General features: G+C 53.2%; 2 protein-coding genes across 4 annotated transcripts in view; one reads left to right on the forward strand and one right to left on the reverse strand.

Moving 5' to 3' along the window:
- Positions 1-22,036, forward strand: part of PNKD (PNKD metallo-beta-lactamase domain containing) — a 75,029-nt gene that overhangs the window by 3,536 nt on the left and 49,457 nt on the right. The window lies entirely within an intron of this gene.
- Positions 141-17,303, reverse strand: TMBIM1 (transmembrane BAX inhibitor motif containing 1). Of its 3 annotated transcripts, none has more exons than XM_063695201.1 (12): positions 17,172-17,303; positions 7,862-8,103; positions 5,972-6,072; positions 5,235-5,299; positions 4,984-5,037; positions 4,461-4,511; positions 3,878-3,917; positions 3,576-3,613; positions 3,309-3,396; positions 2,947-3,042; positions 1,972-2,025; positions 141-1,563 (listed from the first exon to the last, which is right to left on the reverse strand). In XM_063695201.1, the coding sequence occupies exons 2-12, from the start codon at positions 8,061-8,063 to the stop codon at positions 1,417-1,419; spliced, it is 936 nt and encodes a 311-aa protein (XP_063551271.1). In that variant the 5' UTR covers positions 8,064-8,103; positions 17,172-17,303; the 3' UTR covers positions 141-1,416. The 3 variants fall into 3 exon arrangements, with proteins under 3 accessions (XP_063551271.1, XP_055235526.1, XP_063551272.1); XM_055379551.1 differs by lacking the exon at positions 17,172-17,303 and adding an exon at positions 14,670-14,688; XM_063695202.1 differs by lacking the exon at positions 17,172-17,303 and adding an exon at positions 13,124-13,142.

Here is a 22,036-nt window from a genome sequence, read left to right on the forward strand (position 1 = left end):
TATTGCATCCATCCCCGGAAACTGCTGCAGTAAAGTGTATTTGATTACCTTGGAAAAGGTGGGACAGCCCAAGCCAGAATGCAGAAGGAAGAAGTGGATGCTTTGGGCAGAGCCACACATACTCCTGGAGCCATACAGGGTTTTAACTTCTAGACATAAACTTTATTACATTTATAGTTGTATCCCTTTGTGTGATACAGTTAGGATTTCTCTATTAAGTAATTAATCCTAACTATATCCTTGGGCTGATTTGATTTCTGCCCCCACCCGACAGACTGACCCTTGTCCCCCTTCCCCATTCCAGCTCAAGGCACTTAATATTACAAAGAAGGCAGTGGCTGGCTGGAGAGATGGGCCTCAAGTCAGAAATCCCCCAGTGCAACTTAAGACAAACAGAGAAGTCACCTTCCTCTTAAGACCCTCCCTGGGTTAGCAGAAGGAAAGAACCCAGAAGTCTTCAGTACCACAGTAGGCTTCGGTATCGCCCTAGCCAGGTGAGGGACCCCCAGGCATTCTCCCTGCCCGCACCGAGTCTCTCTTCACCCTGGCTACTTCCTGGCCACACGTATGACTCTGCCCCTTACTTTCTGCTCTGAGCTGCCTGAATAGAGGAAGCAAGAGTTCACTCTGACCAGAGATCCAGCAGCCTGCAAGGAGGCCCCAGCAGCTTTCAAGAATGGGGAGCAGATGGCCACATGTGGCCTGCTCTGTCTTATAGCGTCACAAGCCAGGAGCAAGCCCAGGGGAGATGCTGTTCCATGCTGGCCTGTATAGGTTACTTTGCTCGTTCTATTTTCTGTCCCCCATCCCTAACCCAGATAAACAATACATATGTCACTGAAACAAGAAGGGATTGAAGCAAGGAGACCCATGGGCACAGATCTCTTCTACCTTCCTGAGCTAAAAGATGCCAAGCCAAAGGAATACAGGATAATGGCCTATGTGTCCAGGAGGCCGGGGACAAAGCTCTCTGGCTTTGCTGGGGGAAGAAATAGCTCCAACTACGTAGCCAAGAAGCCTGTGACAGAGGTGGTAGGGGAACCTCGTGACCTTGAAGTCACTTCTACCTTTCATATTCCCTTCTAGCTATCGAATAGGCTCTTTTCATATTCCTCCCAACCCCAGCTGTTAGGAAGAATGTGGTGTCATATAATAGGTGGTGGGGAGAAGACACATCTTCAGCCTAGTCCCTGCCAAGCCCACCAAGAGCAACAGTTAGTCCCTAGCTCCTCCGTCCCCACCAAGTACCCACACATCCATAGCCAGAGAGGCCACCTGTCTCCAGGACAGAAAGGAAACTGGGCATGTTACTCAAGGGGAAGGAAAGGGGCCTAAAGCCCAGACCACAGTCATAGGGCCCAGCCCTCTAGCTTGGAAGGGAGAGCCCAGGATCGGGTGAAAATGGGGGCTTGCTCCTTAATTGCGATCCCCCATCAGCTGCAGCACAAAGGTGAAGATGTAGATGATGTCTGTGTAAATCTGCAGGGCGCCAGTGATGTAGTCCTCCGGGCTGATGGTGTGCTTCCGGTTCCCCAGGACCAGCTGTGTGTCATAAGCCAGGAACTGCAAGGATAGGGAAGCCAGAAGTGAGAACTCAGGCATCAGTATCCAGAGCTCGTTTTTGGTCAGCAGATTTGTCCTGGGTGCCTATGCACCACACAGTGCTTAGGGCCACATTAACGCACAGCATAACATATGGGCTCTACACTGTAGCCGTTCACAGTCTAGGAAAGGAGGCAGACACACCGTTCTCAATATGGCTGACTAGTGTTCTAATAGCAGGCAGCTTGAACAAGAGATGGCAAGAGTGCCCACAAAAATCAGTGGAATCTCTGGACAGTAGTGAGAGGAATGGCCTGCTATGGCCCCATTCCCTGCCTCCCAGGCAGTCTAAATTCATGCCTCCTTCCCTAGATTCCTCCCCTCATCCCCTCAGCTCCCCTTCCTAGGGTGGGGCTGGGACTTACTCACCAGGGTGAAACAAATGGCCCCCAGAGCAGCATAGAGCATGTGGAGCCAGTAAACCTGGGGAAGAAGGGGACAGAGAATGGCATTAGAAACCTCAGCAAACCACAGGCCCACAGGCCCTAGCTTCCCCCGGGATAGTGGCATGAGAGTGGGTAGAGCTGGGAAGCTAGCTCTCCATGAAAGGCTACTGCCTTTCCAGATCTTGGAGGAAATTAAGACTGGTGATATATCCAGCAGAGAAAGCAGAGGCCAACCTGCAATGGCTGTATAAAACCAATCTCCAAAGCCAGTCAAGGTACACAAGTGTCTACTATACTTCTAGAAAAAAAGCAGTTGAGTTACAGCTCTGAAGGGGGCAGACCCAGCATTCAATAGACCAGTTCCTACAGCCCAGCCTGGGAGGGGTAGACTAAGGAAGAAGGGAGGCCCCCCAACCCCTCTGGTGAGTATCAAAATCCGGGAGCACCCACAGGACAGCCCGCATGACATGCCCACAGGTGGCCGTCCACAGAAGGACAGAGCTGGCCCATGGGCAGGCAGCCCTCGTGTCCCCATCCTTCCCCTTCGGCACTGTTCTCCCCCAGCTGAACAGAATAAAGGAAATAATTGGATCCAGAGACCCCCCAAGGTCCCTTCCACCCAGGCCCATCATCTCAGTCCTCTGGGTTCCTCTCCCAGTCTGCCTCCAAGAACCTGATTCTCAGCTGCCAGGCAGATTGAACCCACCCCTTCCCCTAGGAGTGCAGTGATGCAGTCCAGGGCTTCAGGTGCTCTGGCTCCAAGGCCGCCCATCTCCACACAGAGTCTACCCTCACCCAGAAGGATGCTGCCTCCACGTTGGTGCCTTTGCTAGCCAGTCGAGAGGTTCTGGAGGTCAGAGCCTGCCCCGGGGACCTTTGGGGCCTGCGAGACCATGCTATATAGGAAGTCTGCCCTGAGCACTGGGTTCACTGACCCCAGCTCTCCTGGGACACTCACGTATTGGAAGTAGAGCACAATGCTAGTGACAATCCCAGTCACCAGGAGCACAATTCCCAGGACACAGAAGAGGCCTGTGCACGAGGTGAAGTCCACCTGCCAGGAAGCGAGAAAGAGGCACCTGTCAGATGGCTGTGACAACCAGCCCAGTCAGACTGGCCCTGCCAGGGAGTCCCAGTGCTGCCTCCTAGGGGGTATGGGAATGTCCACAACATTCTAAGGACAGAAACAGGACACAGTTTTGTAGGTGCGGATGAGGAGAAGGGGATCAGGTCTCTAGGGAACATCCCTAGTGTACCGGGGTCCAGGCCTGATAAGAAAGGGGAGTCGGGGGGCCAGGGAAGGGCCCTCCATGCCCTCACCTTGGTCTGAAAGCAGAAGATGGTGACTGAAATGGATACGACCGCAGTGATGATCATTGCAATGATGACGGCTTTGGTTTGGTACATACTGGGGAGAAGCAGGAGTTACAGACAAGAGGCATTAAGCCACGTATGAATGACTTCAAAATCACCACTTCCAGAGGGGACCTGCCCAGAATCCACCCACGCAGCTGGCTGCCGGCCCAGGAACACCCCACTCCCCACAATACACATTTCCCAAGAGTGGTGCTTTATCCCTGAATGTACCTGGAAATGGTGCCCGTCATGAAGCCCATGGCAAAAGTCTAAGGGAAGGAGAGAGACAAGAATGAAACACTTAAAAAGGAAGGAAGGCAGGGCGCTGGGGGAGTGGCCATGGTGGCCTCCGCCACAGCTGGGGAACGCCACCAAGTTGGAAAGAGGCAGCCACAGAGGAGATCAGAACAGGCGGCCCAGATAAGGTGGGGGAGACAGCCAGGACATCCTTCTGAAATAGGTCCCCATCCCTTCCCTGGGAGCAGTCTCCCTCACAGCATCTCTACACCCTCCTGCCACCCTTCTAGACTTACAAAAAGGGTCAGCAGGATGATGTTCCATGGGAAACGGCGTCTGAAGGGAAAGAGAAGCCTTGATTAAATGACTTGGGGCCCCTCAGGCGTCAGAGGCTCCTACAGCAGAAGGAAGCGCTTGGCTCCTGTGCCTGGAGGATTAAGCCTTGACTCCAAGGAGGGAGGTTGGCATGGCCTTTGGCACCTGTTCAGGTGTGGTACGCAGGGACAACATGGGCCAATGAGACAGACCTGTGCTGTGGTGCCAGAAACACCTGGATTGGTTTGCATGTCTTACACTGACTGCCTGTGTGATGGGGAGAAAGTTACTCAGCCTCTTTGAGCCTCGGGTTCTTCCTATTTGTTAACTGGCTAAAGTGCTACCTGTCTTGCAGGGTTACTATAAGAGTGACAGCTAGTTAGCTCCTGCATACACATGGTCCTTTGTATACACCTGAACAGTAGCTGTCATCATCATCCTCCTCCTCATTTCTTGTAAGTTTCCATTCAGCTGCTATAAAGGAATCCTTTTTCTTTCCAAAATACTCGGCCCCCATCCCAATCCCTGTCACCCCTCTCACTGTCTTAAGTCTCTGGGACTCACCTGGGTCCCTGGCAGCAGGCAAGGATCAGGTAGGTGACAACGAAGACAGCACTAGGGAGAAAGAGATGGGGAAGCAGTTCAGGCCCAAACCTGCCCCGCTTGGCAGCACACACCAGGCCAGTGATTTGGGGCCCAAATAGCTGTTTGGAAGTCTGAGGGGAAGCAACTCAACAAGAAGCAAGAACGAGATTACCCCCAGCCAGGGTCACTGAGATGCTCTGAAGCACCAGGCTCCGGCCAGGAAGGAGGTCTGGGGAGGCTGCAGCTGACGGGCTGAGAGGACATGGGGGCTGCAGCGCAGCATGCACGCCACCACCAGCAGGTCCCACTCTTGCCCTCGAGTTCTAGGGGTCTGCTACTCATCTGGGCACGCACACCCACACCCTCTGGCACGGGAAACTGGCACCAACTTGGGGGCCCTCTCAAAAAGCATTTTGATCCTGCCCTGAGCAAAGCTGGTCACCTAGAAACAGAAGCTGCCACCCCTGCCTCCCTGCCCAACCACAGAGGAGCACACACTCACTAGGACACGTAGTAGACAGCCACATTTCTCCTCACAAAGGCGCTGACAGGTTCCCTGTGGGGCACAGGAGGACAGGAGTAGTCACCCTGAGGCTTGTCTACCCCACCCAGGCCAGCCAGGCAGCCCTGGCTTCACCTTCTCTAATTGCCCATGGTCACCCTGAGAGCAGGGCCCACCACCACCCACACCCCCAGCAGGTGACCCTGAACCCCCAGGGCAGCAGGAGTGGGTGGCAAGGCCTAGAGACTTACACAAAGGTGAAGATAGCGATGATGGCCACAGTGATGAGCAGCTGCACGGAGATGATGGAGTAAACCTGGACACAGACAGCCGGGCATGGGTCACCATCCGGCACCCCTCGCCTCCCCCAGGAAGCTGCCAGCCCCCAATACTTTCCTCCCACTCAAGAACCCTCCCTAGCTGCAGCCTGGCCCAGAGACGACCCCAGTGAGATGCCTGGCTCAGAGGCTATGTGCACTTCTTCCTCAGCCCCGATCCCATGCTCCCTGCCATCTCCCCTCCTGTCCAACACCAGCCTCGGTGACTACTGACTTGCCCTGCCTGGCCACCATACTCTACCAGTATGGCCTCTGCACTCCCAGCAGCTCAGTCTGCACGCTCTATGCAGCTGTGAGATGGAAAGGGTGGGTTACAAGCAAGTAGGATCATTTCTGGCTCCAAGCTGCCTATAGTCTAAGGGGAGAAAGATGTCTGGGGAAGGCGGGCACTGTGGCAGAGCCCACCTAGGAGATTCTCCCAGACTGAATGTGTCCTCCCAAAACATGGTCAAGAAGAGAGGTGCAAAAAGAGAGGGAACCCTGGGGTTAGAGAAGCCAGGTGCCCCTCTGAGAAGCAGACAAGGCTAGAGAAGACAGGCAGCCAGTGTATTTCATGGAATTGATGCCCTGGGGCTACTGTGGCCTACCCACTTCCCATTCCCATAGCCTGAGGGGCCCCAGGTACACCCACCTCCCAGCGCGTATCTTACCTTTCGGATAAAAGTGTGTCGCACTTTCTGGTCATCCCACTCTCCAGGCCCGAAGCTATCACTCACCGCTCTCTCCTCCCCATCATAGCCATGGCCTGGGCCTAGGGACAGATGACACTTGACCAGCTGAGGACCTGAGACATGTGGTGTCAATCCCAAAGCCTCCCTGACAATCTCAAAGTCTCAGGGATCTCCAGCCAAAAGACAAGTGTTATAACAGGAACTCTTCTCCCAAGCTGGGGTCTTCTAGACACCCTCAGAGTGACCCAGAGCTGGCCTGTCTCCAGGGGGCTTAGGTGGGAAACGTTCCTCACGTGCATCTGTGGAGGGCTCCTGTGTGCCCAGCCCACGCCACTGGGGGTTCACTGGGGGGTCATGATGTAGTGGGGAAGCCAGGCAGGAGCAGGTATGGGCATCCACTGGGGCAGCCAGCCAAGGCAGAACAGGGGATGGGGACAGAGGGTCGGAGAAAAGGAGGGCGGCAGAGCGCAGTTTGTGCAGCAGCAGGGATAGAGGTGAAGACAGGGATCTGCATCAGCCTCACAGAGGCAGGTGTGCAAAGGGTGTGCGTGACTGTGCAGGACCCATGCGCAGATCCGCACCAGCGCACATGTCCAGGTGAGAGCTGGCTCACACCCCTCTGGGGTTCAGAGATGCTGCAGGGCTGCAAACATTCCCTGAATGCCTGAATGCCTCTTTGGGAACTACTTTTAAAATCCACACTGGAGCCACCCAGGAAGACTCACTGCACTCTAACTTCACCTCATTTCCTTTTTTTTTTTTTTTTGAGACGGAGTTTCGGTCTTGTTGCCCAAGCTGGAGTGCAAAGGCGTGATCTCGGCTCACTGCAACCTCCACCTCCCGGGTTCAAGCAATTCTCCTGCCTTAGCCTCCTGAGTAGCTGGGATTACAGACACATGCCACCACGCCCGGCTCATTTTTTGTATTTTTGGTAGAGACAGGGTTTCACCATGTTGGCCAGGCTGGTCTCAAACTCATGATCTGCCCATCTCAGCCTCCCAAAGTGTTGAGATTACAGGCATGAGCCACCGTACCCGGCCTCTTTTTTTGTTTTGTTTTGTTTTTTGTTTTTTTTTTTTTTGAGACAGAGTCTTGCTCTGTTGCTCAGGCTGAAGTGCAGTAGTGCGATCCTGGCTCACTGCAACCTCCACCTCCTGGGATTGCAAGCGATTCTCCTGCCTCAGCCTCCTGAGTAGCTGGTATTACAGGTGCACGCCACCACACCCGGCTAAGTTTTTGTATTTTTAGTGGAGATGGGGTTTTGCCATGTTGGCCAGGCTGGTCTCGAATTCCTGACCTCAAGTGATCTGCTCGCCTCAGCCTCCCAGAGTGCTGGGATTACAGGCGTGAGCCACCGCGGCCGGCCTCACCTCATTTCTGACCAAACACAAGCATGTCCCTGCCATGATGTTTACCAAACTTGGCTCCAAATGTCTTTTGCAAAAGTCAGATTTCACTTTAAAGGATGAGGAAAGTGGTTCAGGTTCCCAAAGGAGTTCCTAAGGAAGTCGACAGGTCTGGGAGGTGGCAGCAGCTTGTTGGCCGCTTGTTGGGAAACAGAGCTGGTGCCCTGAGGTAACCCCTCAGGAGTCATTACTTGGCCCAGCCCCATTCTCCTGCGGTGTGTACGTTCTGGGACATGCCTCGTGGATCTCCTTGAACAAAGGGGATAGCAAGTGGCTGGGGGCCAGTTGCTGAGGGAAAAAGTGGAGGGTAACAAAGACAGAAACAGAGGGAGAGATCTCAACAGAGAAGATGAGAAAGGGATTTAAGGGAAACTAGAAGAGAAAAGGGGCAGGAGGTGGTGGCCTCATCTGCTCCAAGTGCTGTCCCTCCCACCCACCTTCCATCTGCCCTTCCAGGACTCACCGTAGTTCATGGGCATCGGGTTGATGGGGGGCATGGGCTGTGGGTAGCCAGCAGGGTGACCGTAGCCAGGCTGCGGGTAGCCAGGGTAGGCAGGATACCCTCCTGGCAGGACGGATGGCTGCCCATAGCCCCCAGGGGGTGGAGGGCCTGGGTACAGGGGGTTGCGGTCCTCATATGGTGGTGGGGCGCTGGGGTTGGACATGGCTGCTCATGGGCTGAGGGGGAACCCCAGCTGCTGGGACCTGAAATGGGAGAGGAGAAAAGCAATCGTGAATGCCCAGGCCCAGCTCACTCAGCCTCGTGGCCCCACTTCCAGCCTTGTCCAGGCTGCCTCCGTGGAGAGGAACACCTCCTATTTTCTCCTTAGAGGGCAGCGTGTGATTTGCTGTCCACAGGCCACCTCCCCACCAACTGGGCTCCTGTCCCTCCTGCCTTTGCGCCTGCTTTTTGTCCACAGGCCTCTCACTGTGCAGCTCCCCAGCCATAGGAAAGCAGGAGGAAGGATTCGCTGAGGAGAGAGGGAACCAGGGAGCCTGGGAACTCCCTGTTGTGGTTTAAGAAAACCTTCCAGTTTCGGTGGCTTGATGGCAGAACCAGCGAAGAAGCCAGATGGGCCAGGCACAGCCTCCTGGCGACTCACAGGGCCAGCTGGGACCCTCTGAAAGGGTCAGCTCTGCCCCTGCCACAGCTGACGGGGATGCCAGGCCTGGAAGCCAGAGCTGGGTTGGAGCCAAGGCTCAAAGTGGAGAGGGGGGGGAGAAGTGGAGGAAAACAAGCCAGCCCCAGTGCCAGAGCTGCCAGGCCCCGAGGAGGAAGGGATCCAGGGACCCGGGGGCCAGTGGCAGGCTGAGTCAGGAAGCCTGAGAAGCAGGGGTGGGTGGTACAGGGGCTGGGGGCAGGGAGGCTGTGCCAAAGGGTCAGCTTGAGACAGGACTTTCTGGTTCCTTCAAATAACAGCGGTGGCGTGTCAGAAAGGCATGTGGCAGCCTGCGACCACGACTGCTCTCTGGCCTTGCTAGGGAAGAGAGAGTGAGTGCATGGCCCCTCGCCCTCCCCCTTACCCCCACCCCGGAGGGGGAGACAGATGTTCTGAATCCCAGGTTCTCTGTGAGTTCTACCTGTCTTCCAGGTGCAGTGCTAGCAGGGAGGACAAAGAGCTGAGGAATCAGGCCACAAGGTCAAGGGAATGCCTTCCCTGCAGCAGGAAGAGCCCCATAGCCAGGGGAGGGCCAAGAAACCAGGGGGAGGGAACCCCAAACTGGAGTTGGAAGGGACCTCAAGGCCATAAGCCCCAAATGCTCACTTCAGATGAGAGAATGCAGGCCCTGAACAGGGAAGTGATTCCCCAGAACCCCAGAACTCGCAGGTCAGTGGCATAACCAGGACGGAGGCCTTCCAGATCCTGGGTCCAGGTCCTTCATGTTATGCGGTGCTCTTATGCCTCCTCTGCCAGTTACTGTCCTCTAGGCCTGGTGGTCCCCTCTGAGGTAGCAGAGATGCAGGCTTAGGAGGAGCTAAGGAAGCCCCTAGAGGGCCCCTGCATCCCCAGTAAGGACAAGCCCTGGTAGTCTGGGCTTGACAGGGCCACCACCTCTTCTAGAGCATCTACAGGGGGCTTTAGGATCCCCAAGGAGGACAGCCCCAGACGCAGGTCAGCAGACACCAGAGGCTCTCAGAGGCTCTGCTGGAAGCAAGAGAGACCAGCGTCTCTTTTTAGGGCACATTGCATAGTTCGGGGATCAAATAAAGGACTGTCTTATCTCTTCTCTCTTACGACAACTGGGATAATTCAGAGAGGGGAAGGGGGCAGGGAGGGTTGAGTAGGGGGAATTGAATAAAAGTCCAGGTCTCTAAGTGGGTTATTTTGAGGAAAGCTGTTCTTCATCTCCCTAGAGGGGCTGGGATAGAACCAGGGCAAGAATGTCAGGTCAGAAATACAAAGCTGGCAGGGTGCGGTAACTCACGCCTGTAATCCCAGCACTTTGGAAGGCTGAAGTGGGCAGATCATGAGGTCAGGAGTTCGAGACCAGCCTGGCCAACATAGTGAAAACCTGCTCTACTAAAAATGCAAAAATTAGCCAGGCATGGTGGCGTGTACCTGTAGTCCCAGCTACTCAGGAGGCTGAGGCAGGAGAATCACTTGAAGCTGGGAGGCAGAGGTTGTGGTGAGCTGAGATCGCGCCACCATACTCCAGCCTGGGCAGAGTGAGACTCCATCTCAAAAAAAAAAAAAAAAAAAAAAAAAAAAGCACTGGCCGGAAAGGCTCTGTGGGCAGAAACCCCAACCGTGATGTCACCATGACGTGTCCCAGCACCTCCTCAGGGTACACCTCTGTGAAATAAGGTGGGGGCCACACGACCTCTAAGCCCACTGCCCCCTCTAACAACAGACTATGATTCTGGGAACTCGGCTCTGCAGGGCCTGACCTTTGCTCGGCCAGAGAGCTGCCCCTGCTCCCTCCTCTGAGCCAAGTAGGGCAAACAGCTAACTTTCCAGACCAAGGGGCTGTGGCAGCCACCAGGTGAAAGGTGACTCAGAGAGAGAAGGGTCAGCCTTGGATGGGCCGCGGGGACTCCAAGGTTCTGGTGCAGCTCAGCGGGTGCTGACTCAGAGCTTCACTCCTGCCTCCCTTGCCCCTCCCTTTCAGGCTTTTGGTTTCAGAAGCATATGCTAGCTAGTAGGCCTGCCTGCACACAGCAGTTTCCAGGCCAGTCCTTCGGGTACCTCAGCCACCAGCCCATCCACACCAGAAACTACCATGACCACTTCAACTCACTATGCCTCAGTTTCTTCACCTGGAAAATGGGTCTCACACTAGTAATAGTACCCTCCACGGGGTTGCTATAAAAATTAAGTGAGAAAATACACATAGAAGGCTGGGCACAGTGGCTCACGCCTGTAATCTCAACACTTTGAGAGGCCGAGGCAGGTGGATCACCTGAGATCAGGAGTTCGAGACCAGCCTGGCCAAATGGTGAAACCCCGTCTCTACTAAAAATATAAAAATTAGCTGGGCATGGCAGCAGGCGCCTAGAATCCCAGTTACTCGGGAGGCTGAGGCAGGAGAATCGCTTCAACCTGGGAGGCGGAGATTCCAGTGAGCCACGATTGTGCCACTGCACTCCAGCCTGGGTGACAGAGTGAGACTTTGTCTCGAAGAAAATAAAAAAGAAAATACACATAAAGTGCTTAGAATGAAACCCGACCCCTGATCAATGGGGATAAAGGTTGGTTATTTTCATTAAATCCTTACAACAGTCCAGCAAGTTAATACTGTTATTATTATTCCCATTTACAAATGAAGAGATTGAGGCACAGAAGAATTAAATCACTTGGCCAAGATAACCTAGCTAGAGTGTGATGAAGTCAAAATGAGCCCCAAGACTGACTCCCAAGCCCCTGCTTTTAATCCCTAATCTGAAAACACCCTGTCTATCCAACCTTCTCATCACTTCTGCCATAGCTTCCATCTAAAACCCTCTCATGACAACAGGAGGCTGACACAAGTGGAAGCCAAACTACTCAGGCCCTCCACACCACCACGGGGCTCACAGCCTGGCCAACGGCCCCGGGAGAAGAGGGTGGCCCAGGCTTGGAGATACATAAAGGTCAGAGCTGAACAGAAACTCACCCAAGGACAGCCAACCCCTCACTTTACCAACTAGACAGCCACAGCACAGGGACCTGTCCTTGGTTACCGAGCTGGTCCTGGGGACAGGACGAGATCCTAGCTGTCTACATAGAGAGACCTGGGCACAGGAGAGGAAACCCCAGCATTAACGCTAGCCAGGGGAGTTGCTAAACTCAGCCACACTCACCTCTGAGCAGTGCCAAGAACACTGTCAGACTGGCAAGAGCCTCCGGGGACCAGGGCTGCCGGGTTTGGCAGCTTTAGAGCCTGCTCTTGGGCTCCTGCCCAGCCTCCATGAGGGCCCTGGCCACTTCCACATCAGCAAGGCCTCCGCTAGGGATGAGGTTTGGGGCTGGCATCTGCCTAGGTAGCAGCAAAGGGGGAAAGGGTCAGTGTTTACTTTCGTAGCTATGTCTAAGGGTGGAGGCTAGAGAAGAATGGAGGATAAGGGAAGGAGGGAGAAGGGGAGAGAGATTACGAGATTGACAGAGAGTGAGGACTAGAAATCAGATCTGGGTTCTGCCAGCAGCTACTAGAGGGGCTCACAGTCTGCAGGGACTTTAAGGTCCCCACTGGAAGCCTGAATTTTCCCAAAATACAGTAGGCATTCACCTTCTGCTTGTTTTTGTTTTTCTTTTTGTTTTGGTAGAAACGGGGTTTCACCATGTTGGCCAGGCTGGCAAACTCCTGGCCTCAAGTGATCCACCCACCGAGGCCTCCCAAAGTGCTGGGATTACAGGCATGAGCCACTGTGTCTGGCCCACCTTCTGCTTGAAGGAACTCCAGCAACATGGAGCAAGCCCCTTGTCTGCAGACAGCTCGATTAGAACATTCTTCCTTGCCTCACAATGCCTGTTATCAAGGCATTCAGACTGTGCCCTATCCTTGCCCATTATAGATCTAAGTTTGCTCCTCTCTCAGGGCCCCAATCCCCCATTAGGAAGGAACCAGAGCCCCTGCTTTCTACCACAGCAGGGGCACAAGTGGGTGAGCTCAGACAGCAGGACTTGCTGGGTGTCAAGGTTTTCAGATGCAGAGGCGGAAGCACCTCCTCCCCTGGAGCCCTCTCAGTGTGGTAATCCTGCTGTCTGCCTACTGAGGCCCCGGCTGGGGCTCTCCTGTGGGTATCTGAAGGGTTAAGGCTCCGGAATCTGCAGAGGAGGCCTGAGCTACTGGGGTTACAGCAAGAGGAGAGTATGTGTACTGGAGGGAGGGATGGAAAGGAGCAGCTGACTGGTCCAGGCAGCCTGCCCTCCTCCCTGCCAGAGACGGATGCCCAGAGTGGAAAAAATAGCTCAGAATGCACATCTCAGGAAACCCCACCCAGCAGGCGCAGGAGCACAGCCCAGATCTGACGATTTGTTCCCCTCCCTTTTCCTTTATTTGCCCCCACAAGAAAACACTTTATCCTCCTACCCCAGGGCACAGCTGACCTCATAGCCACGAGAGCAAATGAGTAAAAAGATATACCCAGGAGTGTCTGGGCAAGTCACCAGGCCTGATTCTGCACCAAGGGGGCCCAGAATCAACTAAATATCCTTCCATCAGCCTGGACTTTGGGACTAAGAGGATGAAGCCACAGGGATCTAAACACTAAAATATCAGAGCTGGCTTAGACTTTGGATCTCACCTGGTCATTTGACAGACAAGGAAACCCCAGAGCCAAGAAAGTTCCTGCTCCACCCCAGAACAGCCCTCTTCTTGGTCATGGGTTTGGAACTTCCCTTCCCAGCCCCGCCCACTCTCTGAGTGATAGACACCAGCACACACCCTCTCCCAAGGAGGGGCCAGAACAAGCTACCATTCTCTCAGTTCTCTAGTGACCTCTCAGCTCAGAAACAGTTAAGACCGGGCCGGGTGCAGTGGCTCATGCCTGTAATCCCAGCACTTTGGGAGGCTGAGGCAGGTGGATCACGAGGTCAGGAGATCAAGACCATCGTGGCCAACATGGTCAAACCCCATGTCTACTAAAAAATACAAAAAATTAGCTGGGCGTGGTATCCCACACCTGAAGTCCCAGCTACTCGGGAGGCTGAGGCAGGGGGATCGCTTGAACCCGAGAGGCAGAGGTTGCAGTGAGCCAAGAACATGCCATCGCACTCCAGCCTGGGCAACAAGAGTGAAACCCCATCTCAAAAAAAAAGACAGCCAGCCCTCGACTTCTGGCCCCCAACTCGAGGCCACCCCTCCCAGCCCCCTCTCTAGCCAGGGAGGCCTCTCTCTGGACCCATGGAGACCGAGGGGTGGCTCCAAGCTCCCAGGAGGGAGAGGCTGTCCTGGGGATCACGAGAGGACCCAGGCACCGCAGCTCCGCCACCCTTGTCTGGAGCAGAATCCTGTGATCAGAATGGTAATCTCGGGTTACCCCACCCAAGTCAGGATGGCCTGGGAGTACAGATAAGGGAAGAGGAAGCCATTAGCAGGCTGATGCTATAATACTTCTGAGCACAGTCCCTGTTCACTTCCTTCTTTGTTTCATCATCTCCAGTCTTTTCATTGAACTTCAAGATTAGGAGGTGAAAGAGACAGACAAAGGAGACTGATAACTAACCCCAATAAAGAACTAGGGAAGGGGCCAGGCATGGCAGCTCACGCCTGTAATCCCAGCACTTTGGGAGGCCAAGGTGGGCAGATCACTTGAGGTCAGGTGTTCGAGACCAGCCTGGCCAACATGGTGAAACCTCGTCTCTACTAAAAATACAAAAATTAGCCGGGCATGGTGGCACATGCCTATAATCCCAGCTTCTCGGGAGGCTGAGGCAGGAGAATCACTTGAACCCAGGAGACGTAGGTCGCAGTGAGCTGAGACCATGCCACTGCACTCCAGCCTGGGCGACAGAAAAAAAAAAAAAAAAAACTGAAAGATCAAAGTCCACTCTGCCAGTTTCTGATTCTGAATGAACAGCCTAACAGGAGGCTTCAGGGCAGAATGGCATGGCTCCCCAAGAACCTACACCGGGGGGTCACTACTGATGTGCAGCTGTTTCCAAGGACATCTTCAGAGGCAGAAGTACATGGCATGTTCTCAGTATGGGGCTGTCCACACCCTCCCAAACTGTCCCCATAATGCTGTCTGGACCCTACGGCCAGCTCTTCCTGGGTGATCAGTTACGCCCGAGCTAAACAGTATATAACACTCTAGAAAAGAAAGAGTAGGAGGCAGGAAGTCCACTGACCTGGGTTCATGAACTAGCTGCAGGAATCCAGGCAAATGACCTCCCCTGGCCTCCTTTTATCCCTAAATCAGCCCACGTGGGGGAAAGGAGTAGGGACTTGTTTATGGGAGCCACAGTGGAGAAACAGAATCACGTAGCCAGGCATTTCCCAGACTGTTCTAAAGAACACGCCCCAGGAGACGTTAATGAATGAGTGCTGGAAACAGATGACTCTTGAGAAACAATCCACACCCCCTTCTTGGAAATTCACAATGGCATATTCTGCCCCGAGAAGTCCTGCAGTAAGCAACCCCGTTCAACTTTGTTTAACCCAGTGTTCCTTCAAACTCCCTTAAGCCTGAGCCACTTTTATCGAGGCAAACCTATTAACACCCTGTGGGATGCTGACCCAGGCCACCTTTGTATTACAGACACCCAACCCTGAGAATCATTCATATCCTAACTCCTCATCTCTTAAAACCTCTGTGCGTACACCCAGCTGCCCCTCAAAGCAGTCACATGAAGTACTAGACATGCCCTCTCACTCTCAGGGGGTCAGCCCAGTGCCAGGATCTCTGGCGAGGGTCCTCCCCTTCCCCCATTCCACACAGCTGCTATCCCACCGTGGGATTTACTGCCAAGGGCTGGGGGACATATCCAGCTACCACAGAACCAGGAAACGGGCACCCCTAACCTCACCTCTGTGCAACGGGGCAAAGCACAAATCATTACAGACAAAAGTGGCAGCTCATTAATATCTCCCTTCCCACCAATGGAGGTACCTGCCACTGTAGCCTGTCGACTTCTGGATATCATTTCTACTTCAAAACAAGACCCAGGTTTTGGCCTAGAATCCCAGAATCTTAGGGTTGGAAGATTCTGTCAAGGTCATCCCTTCCACTGTGTCCCCAACAGAATAGGTCCAGAAGGCCCATGTCATGATCAGCCATGTTGTTAGCAGAACTTCTTCCCAGAGAATTGTATGAGTTTCCACTCTCTGGTCCTCCCAGTTCAGCCCTCTGAAAACACACAAGTATGTGTGTTTCCCTTCTCTGTGGCTTCTGCTGTTTCTGAAAGGCCCAGGGTGAGGCCTGCGGTTGGAGGTGCTCTGAGGTAGACAGCGTCTGGCTGAGGCACCCATTCCCAGGGGAGGAGGCTGGGCCCAGGTGGCTATTACCCCAGCTCATGACATGAGGCTCTCCCAACACTTACAGGATAACCCATCATTACCTCTCTGATGTGCTCATTTTTACAAGTGAGGCCTTGAGGTCATAGCACAGAAAGACAGGGCCCCTGACACTGTGGTCCTGCCTCTTCCATTTAAGCTATAAACTGGTTCTCTGGATCCTCATGACTGGAGAGACAGAGAGAGGAGGCAGGTGAGAAGGAAGTATGGCTCCCCCTTTGCGCCAATAAAGCAGCCCCAGGAGGCACCTGGCTCCCCTGCCACCACTGGCCAGCCCAAAGTCGCCAGCTTGGAAACCAAAGCTCACTAATGAGATGAATATTTCAGAGCCCAGAGAACTGGACACCTGAGGGCCCTTCCATGACATCTGGCTCTGACCTGCGTTCCCAGGCCTACTTATCCCATGTCCAGGGTGCTCAGGTAGAACCCCAAACTCCTGGGTACCACGCAGAGGCCACAGAGGAGGTAGAGGAAATGGAGACCCCATAGGACAAGAATTGGTGCCGACCCCACAAGGTCAGGGCCTGGCCTCCCAGCAGCCTCCCTCTGCTTCCTCCCACTGGTCCCTGGCTCCTGCCCCAGTCTCTCCACTTGCTTTCCCTTTTCCCGTTTCTCTGTTTTGTTTTCACTCTAACCCAAAGAAGTCACGAGGAGGATGTTACTCCCCTGTAGTTCTGTGAACCCAGCCGGGAAACAGTGGCTGGAAGTGGGACTGGCAGAGGGCAAAGTCATGGTGATAGAGGTGGCCACTTCCCCATGCCAAACACTTGAGCTGCTCATTGGCTTCTGCCCCAGCTGCAAGCTAGGACCCCCCCCCCTTCCCCACCCCTTAAATATTCACCTGTCTACACCGAGACTGGCCTCAGCGCGTGTGGGGGCAACCTGGGGTCCGTGCCAGGCCCTGGCTGTCTCCCCTCCCTCTTCCCTCTTCTCACCAGCTGAGGGCCATGAAAGCCCTCATCCCACACAGCTGGCCACTCGGGCTGGCATGGTGGATAGGCCCTGCGACAGAGAGGCCACTCGTGCCCGAAAGAGGGGACACAAGGACACCCCCAGACCCTGGCTCCGCTCACCAGTGCCCACAACACGCTGCCGGGCTCCCAAGGCTAACCAGGTGCTACAGACCCGGCCGCCCACCCGCGCGCCCAGGGAGAGCGAAACGCCAAGGGCCAGGCGGGGAGATCCCCATCTGGAACGGGCTCCTTGGGCCCAGGAGGGGGCAAGCCGGGAGCGCGCTCCGAAAAGTTTAGGCGCCCCGGCGCATGGCCGCCCCAGCCCTGGACCAGTACCCACCGCCCACAGTCCCCAACGGCGCCGGCCCCGGCCCCCTGGCTTGCCTGCGCCGTTCCAGACGGAGCGTTCCTGGCCTCGGAGTGTTGCAAGTCCTCCGGGGCCGGGCAGGGCTAGGCTCGGCTGGGGCTCCGCGCCCCGCCCCGTCGCGCCGGCCTCGTGGGGCGGGGCCTCAGGGCGCCGCCAGGGGGCGCAGGGGTCTGTCCCGGGCGCGCGCGCCTCTCAGAGCCCCGACGACGCCTCACTAAAAACACAGGGGTATTTTCGGATTTAAAGGCAATACATGATACTGATAGGAAGCTAGAAAAGACACACAAATGCAGGGAAGAAAGTAATTTCTCTCCACCCCTCCTAGTTCCCAGGGGGAAGCGTTCGCTTTGGGTCCTTCTTTGGCTATTACATTTCTGTATGTATTTTGTTTTTCTACAGTGGGGTATATTGTATGGTGTTTTGTTTACTGCGCTTCTTTTTACTGTTTTATGATGAACATTTTTCTTCTCACTAAATAGTTTTCAAAAGCACAATCTTAATGCCGTGAAGTATTCCATTGCATGGCTATGCGGATTAAATTAATTTCCTACTGGAGGCCATTTGTTTCCCATTTTTACATTAGAAATAAATCAGTAATTAAAATCCTTGATAATTCTGTGCTTTTGAGATAAATGCACTTTTCGAGTTTAAAACTGCAAACATGCAAACCTAGAATCTCTGTTTATAATTACTCAACCAGGAAAGCAGGTGCTTTCCTCGAGTCAGAATTCAGAAGTCCTACATTGAGATGTAGATTACTACTGTTAGGTAGGTCTTAACCCTCATCCCAGTGAAGAATGCAGTAGCAAAGGAGGAAACAGTTTTGAGGAAGTTCTGAAATATTACTGGAGCCTGGGCATGGTGACTCACACCTGCGATCCTAGCACTTTTGGGAGGCCAAGGCCAGAGGATGGCTTGAGCCCAGGAGTTGGAGACCCAGCCTAGGCAACATAGAGAGACCTTGTCTCAATTTAAAAAGCGAAACATTACCGAGGCTTGCCTGAGTTTCTGTGGTTCCAAAGTCCAAGTTCTTTCCATGACACCAAGGCTGCCAGTAGTTGACCAACTCTGTTTAAAGTGCTTATCTCGTGTTAACAGCTATAGGTCAGCACCACACCACCACTGAATGTCTTTTTTTTTTTTTTTTTCCCCAGACAGGGTCTCGCTCTGTCACCCAGGCTGGAGTGCAGTGGCGCCATCTCGGCTCACTGCATCCTCCTCCTGGTTTCAGGTGATTCTCCAGCCTCAGCCTCCTGAGTAGCTGGGATTACAAGTGTGTGCCACTACACCCAGCTAATTTTGTTTGTTTGCTTGTTTGTTTTGTTTGGTTTGTTTGTTTGTTTTGTAGAGACGGGTTTTCACGTTGTTGCATAGGCTGGTCTCAAACCCCTGAGCTCAAAGCAATCAGCCCACTTTGGCCTCCCAAAGTGCTAGGATTACAGACATGAGCCACCATGTCCAGCCCCAAAACAGAGATTTAAAAAAAAAAAAAAAAGATTTTTAAAAACTGCCCCCCATACACACACTATGTATGTTTATTTCTGTAAATATAGTTTAAGTAGGAGTTACTTAGGGGGACTAGTGGCCATTATGGTGGGCTAGCTCCCCAGACACCCCAACCCTTCAGTGTACTTCCAGTTCCTACGGGCCAAGAACCTCATTTTAGGAAGTCCCCACCCAAGGTGTGATCTCACCAGAGCAAGTACAGTTCTGCTCAGTGTCTGTCTCCCTCTTGGTCAAGGAGTAGCGCCCTAGGTGAAATGCATGGCCCATGGAATCTGTCCAGATCCCCGACATTTTTCCATGCTCTCTACACTTGCGCTGTCTTAGTCCATCTGGGCTGCTACAACAAAAATACCTTAGAGTGGGTAATTTAGAAACAGCAGAAATGTATTGCTCACAGTTCTGGAGGGTGGGAAATGCAACATCAAGGCACCAGCAGGGTAGGTGTCTGATGAAGGCTCCCTCTGCTTCACAGATGATATCGTCTGAGTCCTCATGTGGCCAAGGAAGGAACAAAGAGACACCCCCACCAGCCTTTCTTTTTTTTTTTTTTTTTAAGACGGAATCTCACTCTGTGCAATGGCACAATTACAGCTCACTGCAGCCTTGACCTCCCATGTACAAGCAATCCTTCCAACTCAGCCTCCTGAGTAGCTGGGACTACACACATGCACCACCACACCTGGCTAATTTTTGTATTTTTTGTAGAGACAGGGTCTCACTATGTTGCCCAGGCTGGTCTTGAACTCCTGGGCTCAAGCAATTTGCCCTCCTCCACCTCCCAAAGTGCTGGGATTACAGGCGTGAGCCACTGCACCTGGCCACCAGCTTCTTTTCTAAGAGCACGAATTCCATTCCAGAGGGTTCCGCCTTCATGACCTAATCACTTCCTAAAGGCCCCACCTTTTAATACTATCACATTGAGGATTAAGTTTCAACAAATGAATGGAGCGGGGACAACAACATTCCCACCATAGCAGGCCCCTTCTCCAGAAAACACCCTCCACTTTCTAGAACCACCAGGATGGTTAATATCCAAGGAGATTCCATTTCCAACCAGCAATCACCAGCGACTCACATCTGCCCGACTGGGGGAGTGGGACATGGGGCACACGAGGCAAGCCCACACAAGCCTTGCTGCGTGCTTTTTCTCCAGAGCCCTTTTTCTGACTATAGGGTCAAAAATAACACGTGAAGCGGCTGGCCCAAAGCAGCAGTGCTTCGCTGGCAATAGGCATTCGATAAATGATGTTTTTTTCTCTTGGGCCTTATCTGCAAAATTATTAAGTAAGCTCTTATTGTCTGCCAACCAGACAGGAATTTCCGGTTCTAGAAATGAGAAGGCTGAAAGAACACAGCCCCTGCTCTCAAGAAACTCACAGTCTAAGGGAGCCAGTAAAATGACAGATTATTACAATGTTGACAGTTTGACAAGTGCTGGCAGATAAAGAAATATTCACTTGGTTCCTCCAGATCCCAGAGAAAGCTCCTAACCCAGTGTGGGGAATGGGGTGGGGGTTCGGGAAAGGACTTCAGAGGAGGTGACACCTGAGTAGAGTGTTAGGAGGTGTTAGGAACCAGCCTATTTGGAGGAGGGGAGAAGGTTCTCCAGGCAGAGGGCAAGGGACTTAGGGCCAGTTGCCCCAGCAAGCTAGGATGGGGGGTGGAGGGTGCAGTGGGGTAGAAGGGGTAGGAAATAGGGCTGGCCAAGGAGGCAGGGGGCCAGAAATTGAGGTTTTACCCTGAAAGCAATGGGGAGCCAGAAAATAACCACCTAGAGGAAGTTTGGGAGGGTTGGGGAAGCTCTGGTGGTGCCCCTGGGGTAGGGTTCCAGCTTTAGCAAATAAAGATGCAAGGCAACCAGTTTGAGCTTCAGATAAACAACAAACTTTTTTTTTTTTTTTTTCAAGACAAGGTCTGGCTCTGCACTCCCAGGCTGGAGTACAGTAGTGCGATCTTGGCTCGCGGCAACCTCCACCTCCCAGGCTCAAGCCATCCTCCCACCTCAGCCTCTCAAGTAGCTGGGACTACAGACATGAGCACCACCACGCCCGGCTAATTTTTGTGTTTTCTGTAGAGACAGGGTTTTGCCATGTTGCCTAGGCTGGTCTTGAACTCATGAGCTCAAGCAATCCATCCGCCTCACCCTCCCAAAGTGCTGGGACTACAGGCATGAGCCGCCGCGCCCGGCCAAACAATATTTTTTCATATAAGCATATCCCACTGCCCCATATAATATTTGGAAATACTTATACTAAAAAAAAGTACTCATTGCTTATCTGAAATTCACATTTAACTGGTTGTTTGTATTTTTCCAGCAACACTACCTAGGAGGAAAGTGGAGTCAAGTCCATGGCTGCAGGAAGAGGGGTGGAGGAGTGAAAGGGATTAGGCTGATGTTTATTTTAGGACTGGATGTTATTTTAGCTATTTTAGGACTAGCTAAAGCTTAGTGATTGGTGGGAGGAGGTGGTGGCAGCCTGGAAGGGGTGGGCCCAGGTGGAACCTGAAGGACATGGGCAGGAAAAACTCAATTGGAGCGGTGGATCCAGAGAACTTTCTCTGTTGCCACCCTCCAGCCCAGCCCCAGGACTCCACTAATTGGTCCTCCAAACCCTTCTCATAGCTGCCTGGTTACCTAGCATTTAATGTGTTACTCTACCCATGCATTGATCGCTAACTTTCTGAAAGAAGTTGCCTTTTTTCTGTTTTTCTTTTTCTTTCTTTCTTTCTTTCTTTTTGAGATGGAGTCTCACTCTGTCACCACGGCTGGGGTGCAGTAGCATGATCTCGGCTCCCTGCAAACTCCGCCTCCTGGGTTCAAGCGATTCTCCTGCTTGGCCTCCTGAGTAGCTGAGATTACAGGCGCCCACCACAATGCCCAGCTAATTTTTGTATTTTTAGTAGAAACAGCGTTTTGCCACGTTCGCCAGGCTGGTCTTGAACTCCTGGCCTCAGGTGATCCACCTGCCTCGGCCTCCCAAAGTGCTGGGATTACAGGCAAGAGCTACCGTGCCGCCCGAAGTTGCTTGTTTTCAGAGGACGTATTTACTGAATTGAGGCATTGAACCCAGCCCGAGGTGAAAGTGCCTGTTTCTCCCCACTGGAGGGCAGGGACAATGTCTCATTCACCCCTAGGCCTGGTCACAGCCCTGACCCAGCATCTGTTGAATTGAATGCTAATGTTCCAAAGTGGGATGGAGGGAGCCTCTCAGGCTTGAATGATAGATGTGTGGGGGATAGATAAGGTGGGGGTGGGGTATGGGGGCTCCTCCCCCTTAAAATTGGCTTTATTATTCATAAACATTATTTAACACTTTCCTAAGGAAATAGGGAGTGGAAAGAATGGTGGATTTGGATGTCTCAGAAGTGAAGTTTT

Source organism: Gorilla gorilla, chromosome 11, assembly GCF_029281585.2.
Source record: "Gorilla gorilla gorilla isolate KB3781 chromosome 11, NHGRI_mGorGor1-v2.1_pri, whole genome shotgun sequence".
Taxonomy (NCBI): domain Eukaryota; kingdom Metazoa; phylum Chordata; class Mammalia; order Primates; family Hominidae; genus Gorilla; species Gorilla gorilla.